Raw genomic sequence first — 9492 nt, 5'->3', positions numbered from 1 at the left:
CCTAGGACTTATTTGTATGCACATATTATATAAGTGCAATTAGTGGGTCTATTTTGATTGTTCAGAAAATTCAGCACCTTCATATGCTTCGTCACAATTATTCAACAGAACATGCTCGAATGTAATCTCTTCGCCACCAGGTTCATCAGTAGAAGGAAATGGAGTCAGTTTTTCATTGAGATAAGAACACAGTTGGGCGTACATCGGGCAAAATGTAGGTTCCAATGCAGCCTTGTCAAATATCAAGGAAATAACACCCTGGAGTGAAGATAAAACATGCTAAATTTCCGATGAAAACAGGGAAAATGCGAGGTAAAGTGAAACACAACCCAAAAGGAGGTATCGTGGAGATGGGAAGACAAACCTTTAGAATGTCTTCACAACAACAATCTCTCTTTTTCCCGTCATCATATAATTATCAGGCTTTGAGATACCTAACTTGAGTCGAGGGTCAACTAGATATAGCCTCTCTATCTCCAGGAGATAGAGGTAAGGTCTTCTCCAAACCCAACTTGTGGAATTACACCGGGTATGTTGTAGTATATAATTATCAGGTACTCATGTTTGCATCTGCATGATGGATATCTTATTAATAGCAGATACTCACATTGTTATCTGCATGATGTCGACTGACATCTTCACCGTACAGTTCAGCTTCAAATTCTTGTTTGATTTTGATTTAAAAAAAAAAAAAGGGCAGCCCGGTGCACTAAAGCTACCGCTATGCGCGGTGTCTGGGCCCCACCCCACCACAAGGGTGTATTATACGTAGCTTTACCGTGCATTTCTGCCGGAGGCTGTTTCCAAGGCTTGAACCCGTGACCTCCTGCTCAAAAATGTTAACCGCCTAGATGAAAAGACAGTGAAGATACATATCATACTTGAATTGAATCTTATCAAACAAAGGAAGGCATTATCAAGTAGTAATAATAAAAATAGTAAGCATCAAGAACACATACATATATAAAAACGCGACGTGTCCAAGTAACGATATTAGGACATCAAAAAGATAGTTGAAGATGAAATGAAAAATCCCAAACACGAAACAGACTGGTGGAATTAAGCTTAATAACTGACTGTTGATCTTAATAGACTCCAGAATAATTTGTTCATTAACAACATAGCTAACCTTTGCCAAAAATCTCAAGAAATATCAATTCACAAGAACTACAGAAGCTATAACATTTGAGCATTTCTGAGATATAAATATAGATAAACGGTCTGTTAAACCAACTCCAACCAATCCCAACACTTAAGACGGCACTACTTCAACATTCAATCGCACAACATTAAAGGTAGCGAGCGTCAGACCGTTGAAAACTTAATTAACTGATCAGGAAGAAAAGAAAAGAAAAGGTTTTTGCTACTACTGCCTTGAGCTCTTAAATGGCAATAAGTAGTAGCATTTACTGCAAATTCACCTGGAAAAAGATGAAAAGGCAAAGCAAGTCTCTAATGTTTTGGCTCTTTTCCCATTTCTCATATTTAATGTGTATGATTCTACTCACTTCGTTTCAAAATAAGTGGTATTTTTAGTTTAAAAAATCCCTCATACCTAGTTTTTGCACTCGATTCTAATGTAACTATTCATTCCTTGTCTATACACTTGATTCTAACGAATATTAGATTGGTTATAAGGTCATGAAAAGGAAGGAATTGAAGCTCAACAATCTGATGAGATATTCCAAAGGACATGCTTTTGCTTTATACTGAGATATTCCAAAGGTCATCCACCTTCAACGCCAGTCTTGTAAATCAACCTCACAAGGAAAGAACTGAGATAAAATAGAATTTAGTAGTGAGTGTATCCAAAAGCAAAGTTAAACTTCTAGTAGTATTAAAACTGAACCAATGTGTACCTTCTTGGTAACACGAGAGCTGATACCGAATTTCAAACACCGATATTTGGAATGCAAGTTTAATGACGTGATGCAGGAAGATGAGGTGGTAGTAAGGTTGGATTCCCAGACGGTGTGTAAGAGGGATAGTTTCAAGTACCTTGGGTCCATGATTCAGGGGAATGGTGAGATTGACGAGGATGTCTCCCACCGTATTGGGGCGGGATGGATGAAGTGGAAGCTCGCCTCGGGGGTGTTGTGTGATAGGAAGGTGCATGTCATCCAAGCTTAAAGGCAAATTCTACAGGGTGGCAGTCCTTTCGACCATGTTGTATGGAGCGGAATGTTGGCCAGTCAAGAACTCTCACATTCAAAAATTGAAGGTGGCGGAAATGCGGATGTTGCGTTGGATGTGTGGGCTTAATAGGGGTGATAGAGTTCGAAATGAGACTATTCGGGAAAAGGTTGGAGTGGCTTCGGTGGAGAACAAGATGCGGGAAGTCCGATTGAGATGGTTCGGGCATGTGATGAGGAGGGGCATGGATGCCCCTGTTCGTAGGTGTGAGAAGTTTGCTTTGGATGGTTTCAGGCAGGGTAGGGGTAGGCCGAAGAAATACTGGAGAGAGGTGATCAGGCGGGACATGGAGCGGTTACAGCTCACTGAGGACATAACCCTATATAGGAAGATCTGGAGGACTCAGATTAGGATAGAAGGCTAGTGCCAGTTTGAGTCGTTGGGGTAGGACATTACTTGGTAGATGAATTATTCTTGCTAGGACACTTTATTGCATGCTTTATTACAAATTTGTTTACTATTCTTTGTTTATTATTCCTTGTGGGTGGCGTATTTATATCTTGACATCTTGTTCCATGCTTTATTAAGTATTTGTTTATTATTCCTTGTCTTAAGCCAGGGGTCTATTGGAAATAACCTTTCTACTTCTCCTAAAGTAGTGGTATGGACTGAGTACATCTTACTCTATTTCTGCAGTACAGTAAACTTATTTTTACTCTATTTCTGCAGTACAGTAAAAAATTTATTTTTACTCTTCCCTCTGTAATAACAGAACACGCATAAAGCGGTCTCATGGGCAAGTGACAACACGTCAAATGGAAGTTTGATAGGCAAGGACTAAGGCATGTGCCTCATCGCTCATGAGTTTTATCTTGAATTAATTAAAAAACTACTACAGAGAGAAAAAATTACCCCTTTACGGTCTTCAAGACTCGATATTTGTCAGATAGATTGGTTCCTCGAGCTGATGAGCATGGCAATTCAGCTTTGATTAGTGTATTAGGAGGTCCATCCTGATTCACGAACAAAGGATTATGAGATCAAGAAGAGATAAATACTTTCATATCACAAACAAAACTACCCCTTGGTTGGGTAATAGTGAGCTAAGTTGTTCGTCCTCATTATATTATCTGCTTTAACAGGTTTATGGCTCGTAATGACGAGTGTGAGGACCTAAAGGAACATGGAAAATCAGAACTCCTATTAACATGACCACATAAGAGAGTATTACTAGGACGAAGGAAATCGATTCTTGTTGTACTATTCCAGTATGAATGTGTTGCGGAAACAATATAAAAAGCAGTAGATAAGAACTACCGCTTGGTTGGGAGACGTTTGAGTTCTTGCAAGATGTGAACTAAGTTGTTCTTGCACATTATATTCATTAGCCACCTGCCGGCTCGAGTAGAATCTGTCACCGTCTTCTCTCTTTACTCGGAGAGGCTCCAATGATATGTCCACGACGGGGGGGGGCAGAGTCGGTGTCTGGCTCAGAAAAACGACTCTTCGACTGACACTGCACCTACACAACATGAATGATACTATTTGTTGCAGCTAAAGAAAATACTTTAAGAAAGTAACGTAACAACAACAATATACCTAGTGTATTCCCACCTAGTGGGGTCTGGGGAGGGTAGAGTGTACGCAAACCATACCACTACCTCAAGAGAAGTAGGAAGGCTGTTTCCAATAGACCCCCGGCTTAGAACCAATAACATTATAGCAAACACAAAACATAAATGCATATAAACTTGTACAGGCAAAATAAACTAACAACGCTAGCCACAAGATACTACTAAAAACTATATATCCGAAACCATCGACAACACTCAACCCACGAACAAGAAACTTCAGACACTAATAAAGAACACCCCCCTACTGTTACCGACGCACTCCCACCCCCTAACCCTCTACTCACATTGTTATCTGCATGATCTTGATTGGAATCTTCACCAAACAGTTCAGCTTCAACTTCTTGTTTGAGTTTAAGAATATCGCCCTTCAGTTGCAGCAGCTGACCTAGAGTATATCTAACGCGTTCATGGCCCTCAAAACGAGAGTCTTGAGTAGTCTACAATGATAAAGAGGATATTCAAGACGCATATCATAAAGGTAGTTCAAGACATTCCTATTTTACTGCAGATACTCACACTTGTATTCACGTGACCTCGACTGGCATCTTCACCAAAAAGCTCAGCTTCAACTTCTTGCTTGATTTTAAAAACATGGTCAGAAATGATAGCCACCTAAACAAACAGAAAGAGAAATAAATTGTATCCTATAATGAAAGGATAGTAATATCTACGTTGCTCGGATACTTCAAAAATGTCGACAGCCACGTGTCGGGTACTCTAAAAGTAGTGTATATTTAGAGAATCCAACACGGGGGTGGCAATATTTTTAGAAAATCAAAGAAACATAGGGGTTGGAGATTCATTCATATTTAAATGGAATTTCAACAAACAAAGGAAGGCATTAACAAGTAATATTATAACGTAAACAACCACCAAGAACACATACACATTTAACACCAAGAAAATGGTTGAAGATGAAATGCAAAATCCGGAACATGAAACTGAATGGTGGAATTAAAGTTAATAATTTGACTGATGATCTTAATGAACTCCAGAATAATTTGTTCATTAACAGCATAGTAAAATCCTGAAGGTGCAATCTTTGCCAAAAAAGACTCAAGAAATATCAATTCACAAGAAACTATAGAGGCTATAACAATTGAGCATTTCTAAGAGTAATATAAATATAAAGAAAATGAAAGGTTTGGTTTCTGCCTTGAGTTCTTAAATGGCAATAAGTTGTAGCATTTACTGCAAATTCACCTGGAAAAGATGAAAAAGCAAGCAAATATCTAATGTTATGGTTCATTCTTTTCCCATTTCTCATATTCAATGTATATGCTTCTAATACACCCCCTCGTTTGTTTTTACTTGGACACTTCGAACTTTACATGTTCCTTAAAAAACCTTAATGATATGAGTATTTTTACCATAATTTAGGCAATAAGTAATCAATGCTAAGGTAAAAGCATGGGAAAATTTAAGTATCTTTTCTTAAAATGTTAAAAACGACCTAGTAAAAATAAAAAATCTATTTTTAAAATAGTGAACAAGTAAAAGTGAATGGATGGAGTAATTTATGTGGTGATAATTATACCTTTCATCAAACACCTTATCATGGAGTTGTCTTGTTAGAGGCTTCTGGCTGTCCATGTAGGTGATCAACTCATATTAAAAGTTATCGACTATAAGTTTAAGTATCTATCTTATAATATATGTCAAGTTTAAGTGGCTATCGAGGTAATAAGCCTTTAATTTATATAATTATATTATTTATATATTGGATATTGTTGTTTCAACATATTCAGCTTATGCATGACATATGCACCATGCTAGTAGGTAGGAGTGTTTTGCCTTGTCGCCCGTGCTAGTCGTAGTGCTACGCTTGTAGTTTCTTATTCTTGGAGTTTTTTTGATGTCGGTTGTGTAGGGCAGATGGATGATAGTACTATTTAGTAGTAATCTCGTCTTGTTACTACCTATCGTATTATAACTATCTCTTGCTCCTTGTACTCCTATTACGATTGTCTTTATCCCAAGTCGAAGAACCCCAAAATAGATTGAATTCACTGAACAAGCATTCATATATCTGTCATTAGTGAAATATCCATCACAAAAACAGTAGCACCAAAAAACTTCAAATCATGTGTCCGTCTCTACCCTGAGGCAGAAGTCACGGGTTCATGTGGGCGACTTGACAACCATTGTGGGCTTAACTCGTCCACCACACCAGGCCGTACCAGTCTAGGCATCGACTGGGATTCATGAACTTCCCAGTTGTCATTATCCATGAAAGGCATACCAGACATCTTTCTAGTACCTGGAACTCCCTTGAGCCGGAGGACCACGACAATTTCTCATTCTTGCAGAGGCACCAGGGCGCGAACTCAAGGTCTTTTGTGCTTTTGAGTGAAACTCAGCGATGGATTTGGCTTTCACCTATGCAAAAAGGAAAAAATATTACATCATAAGAGAGAACTCTAGGATACATCAGACAACAATGACAACGTAGAATGAAGTGTCACCTCTTCCCGTCTAGGAACCCAGTTATTGGAACGTAAATCCATCACATCACGAACCATAAACCTTAGCCGTGGAACCAACTGAGGGTTTGTTGATAGTTGCTTCAACCGGTTAAAGTACATATCGTTGACGTTCCTTGAGTTATTGTTCTCATCAAGTTGCTTGCCGATGATATTGAAGAACTGACAAATGGCTTCAACTTTCTCTTCTTCAGGACAACTTTTGGGATCTTGTTCTAATAGTTCCTGTTAACAAAACCAGCAAAGACGATCATTCGTAAAGTTCAAGGCATAAAAGGACAGCAATCACCTAGGAACAACAAGACCTGAGCGAAAAGGCAAGCAATTAACAACCTGAACAATGCGACGAACAATACTTTCTGTGACCATTCTTATATTAAAAAGCTCGCCAATAAGCTTAATATTCCCAAGATTACGCAACTTGAAAAACTTTTCTATGTCCTTTTGTTCTGACTCCTGCTCAGGGGCTATCATTTGCCTCACTTCATCTCGCAGTTTTTCAGCACCTTCAAATGCTTCCTGACAATTATTCAACAGAACACGCTTGAACGAAATCTTTCGGCCACCAGGTTCATCAGAAGGAAATGGAGGCAGGTTTTCACTGAGATCAGAAAACAGCTGGGCATACATCGGGCAAAATGTTGGTTCTAGTACAGCGCTGTTAAATATCAAGGAGACAACATCCTGGAGTAAAGATTAAAAGAAGTTAAATCTCCAAGGCAAACAACGGTAAATCTGAACCAGAAAAAACAACAAAGATATATATATATATATGTATATCCCGGATATGGGATGACATACCTTTAGAGTGTCCGCATTAGTTATCGCTGAAGCAATCAGTTGCCTTTTGAGGAGATCAAATTTCGTCACAGTTGGCGGGTTGAGTATATGCAAATCAATATGAGTTAACCAAAAGCTGTATCTTCAAATAATGCCGTAATGGAATTACCAATTCTCTAACAACAGAACTTCCGAAACCAAGAACCACGGGCATCCAATCACACATACAAATAGAGACAGGATGTCTTGCATGCTAACATCCAGACTAAGTATGTATCAACATCATCTCTCCGCAATAATAGTACACGGATAAAGCAGTTCACAGAGACACCGGTAGACACGTGACAAAACATTCAAACTCAAATGGATGTAAAAATCATGAACTATAATCTTTGTATGTTTTCAACTAGCACTAGAACACCGAGCTGAAGTGGATAACGCTGAAATCCAAAGGCCCTACACCTAAGCCCTTTACAACAAGCGTAGATTGTTGCTATTTCAAGCTACCCTTGCACTGTATCAAAAATGACAAACTTGAAAATGCTTTTAACCTCGAGAAATTCTCCTCAGTAAGCGGATAAGATTACATGCGCTAGCGTTTTTACTTTGAGAACAGATATCACTTAAGATTGAGAGGATTAAACCACAAATAAGCATATGTTGTTTTGAATAAAATACATAGCAACTACAAAGGGAAGAATTTACCCCATCACAGTATTCAAGACATGATCTTTGTCAAAAAAGTTGCTCTTTTGCGCTGCTGAGCGTGGCGTTTCAGCTTTGATTAGCATACGAGTAGATCCTCCCTGAGTCACAAACGATGGTTTCAGAGATCGATCAAGAACTGAAAGATAGTTTCACATCAGACAGAATTGTTGTCTTAAACTCAATGCAACATACTGATAGATGGGAAGAAGACATGTCACTCGTCATTGTAAATCTTTACTGATTATTATCGATAATTAAATAATAAATAAGTAGGCGATGTTTCAGTAACATGTAACGACGAATTCTACATTCATACTAAGATACAATAAGCAATAGAAAACTACCCCTTGGTTAGGAGATATTAGAGTTCTTGCAAATTGTGAGCTAAGTTGTTCATCCCCATTATATTCTCGGTTTTTTGGGCATTCGTCGCAGAACAATAAGTTTGAGGCTGGACCTGCACCTACAGAAACATGCATGAGACAACTTCTGGCAACACAAAAAGCGCATACTGCAAGAAGGTGACAGATTAAATATGAAACAATTTTTCTAAATGGGAAAATGTAGATGAACAGAATTTCCTATCTTTTTCCATGTGTGTGTACACGATTTAATGAGCGGGAAAAATAACCTTCTTTAACAGATACTCACATTGGCATCGGCACGACCTCGCCCTCCAACAAACAGTTCAGATTCAACTTCTTGCTAGATTATAAGGATATCATCAGAAATGTTAACAACCTGATCGAGACCAACAACCAAATGAAAAACAGATTAATACCCATAGGTGGGGTCATAGGAGAGTAGAGTGTATGCAAACCTTACCCCTACCTCGGAGAGGTAGAGAGTCTGACTACATTAGAGAGTATTACAACGACAAAAGAAGATTCTTGTTATACTCTTCCAGTATAACATTGTAAGAACTATTGGTACGTACTCACATAAACAATCCTTTTTACACTGTCAGTAAGTAGAAACTAACTAAACATCAAGCAAAATCAAAAGCCAGATAACAATATCAACGGAAAATTTCATGATACTGAAGTACCTACCTCCCTCAATTGCAGCAGCTGATCTCGAGTATACATAACACCTTCACGGCCCTCAAAGCACGAGTCTCCAGTCTACAATGATAAAAGGATAGTCAAGGCACATTTTTCATACAGGAAGTTACTATATAGAAAAGAAAAACACTTCCTACTAACTTCATCCCTTACAGAGGCGGAGCCGGCTTAGTAATAGGAGTTCGTCCGAACCCTCTTCGACGGAAAATTATACTATTATATATATATATGTGTATTGTAGATGTTGAAACCTTCGTCTGAAATCCTGGCTCCTCCTTTGATCCCTTACATGATCCTATATACTAATTTATGACTCAATTACTGAAGTTTCTGATCACATTACTACCTTTGGAAAATTAGTCCCGCTGTTTCATTTTACTTGTCCATCTTAGCAAATTTTATTATTGTTTTTTCATACTATCCTTAAAACTCCTTCCACTCCATAATAAGTGAATTGTTGAGGTAATGCACACTTATTAAGAAAAGAAAGACTACTATTACTTTTCATTTTTGCCTTTTTAATTATTGTCAAACTACTGTTGAAAATTCAAAACATTGATTATGATAACTACTTCTAAGAAAATAATTCAAAACAATATGATAACTACTTCTAAGAAAATAATTCAAAACGATAAGTAAATAGCAGCAATTAAGTTTCTTGAACTTATCATATAGGAAATCCACATAAAG

General features: G+C 38.0%; 2 protein-coding genes across 2 annotated transcripts in view; both read right to left on the bottom strand.

The window, feature by feature from the left end:
* Positions 1–709: 709 nt before the first annotated feature.
* Positions 710–3749, bottom strand: LOC124885215 (eukaryotic translation initiation factor-like). Its single transcript, XM_047415120.1, has 3 exons — positions 3451–3749; positions 3046–3146; positions 710–847 (listed from the first exon to the last, which is right to left on the bottom strand). Exons 1-3 carry the CDS (start codon positions 3664–3666, stop codon positions 775–777), a joined length of 390 nt encoding a protein of 129 aa, XP_047271076.1. The 5' UTR covers positions 3667–3749; the 3' UTR covers positions 710–774.
* Positions 3750–3835: 86 nt separating this feature from the next.
* LOC107876325 (eukaryotic translation initiation factor-like) overlaps positions 3836–9492 on the bottom strand; it is an 8234-nt gene continuing 2577 nt past the window's right edge. Inside the window, exons 2-11 of the mRNA XM_047393438.1 lie at positions 8791–8862; positions 8386–8443; positions 8196–8249; positions 7736–7874; positions 7052–7172; positions 6584–6934; positions 6233–6475; positions 6028–6146; positions 4284–4379; positions 3836–4204 (exon numbers count right to left, since the gene is read on the bottom strand). Coding sequence (XP_047249394.1) covers positions 4292–4379; positions 6028–6146; positions 6233–6475; positions 6584–6934; positions 7052–7172; positions 7736–7874; positions 8196–8249; positions 8386–8443; positions 8791–8862 — 1245 coding nt within the window. The 3' untranslated portion in view covers positions 3836–4204; positions 4284–4291. The remainder of the gene's footprint in view (positions 4205–4283; positions 4380–6027; positions 6147–6232; positions 6476–6583; positions 6935–7051; positions 7173–7735; positions 7875–8195; positions 8250–8385; positions 8444–8790; positions 8863–9492) is intronic.

This window comes from Capsicum annuum, chromosome 7, assembly GCF_002878395.1.
Source record: "Capsicum annuum cultivar UCD-10X-F1 chromosome 7, UCD10Xv1.1, whole genome shotgun sequence".
NCBI classification, from domain to species: domain Eukaryota; kingdom Viridiplantae; phylum Streptophyta; class Magnoliopsida; order Solanales; family Solanaceae; genus Capsicum; species Capsicum annuum.
Note: the sequence above shows the minus strand (reverse complement) of the source record. Positions and strands in the feature narration are given on the sequence as shown.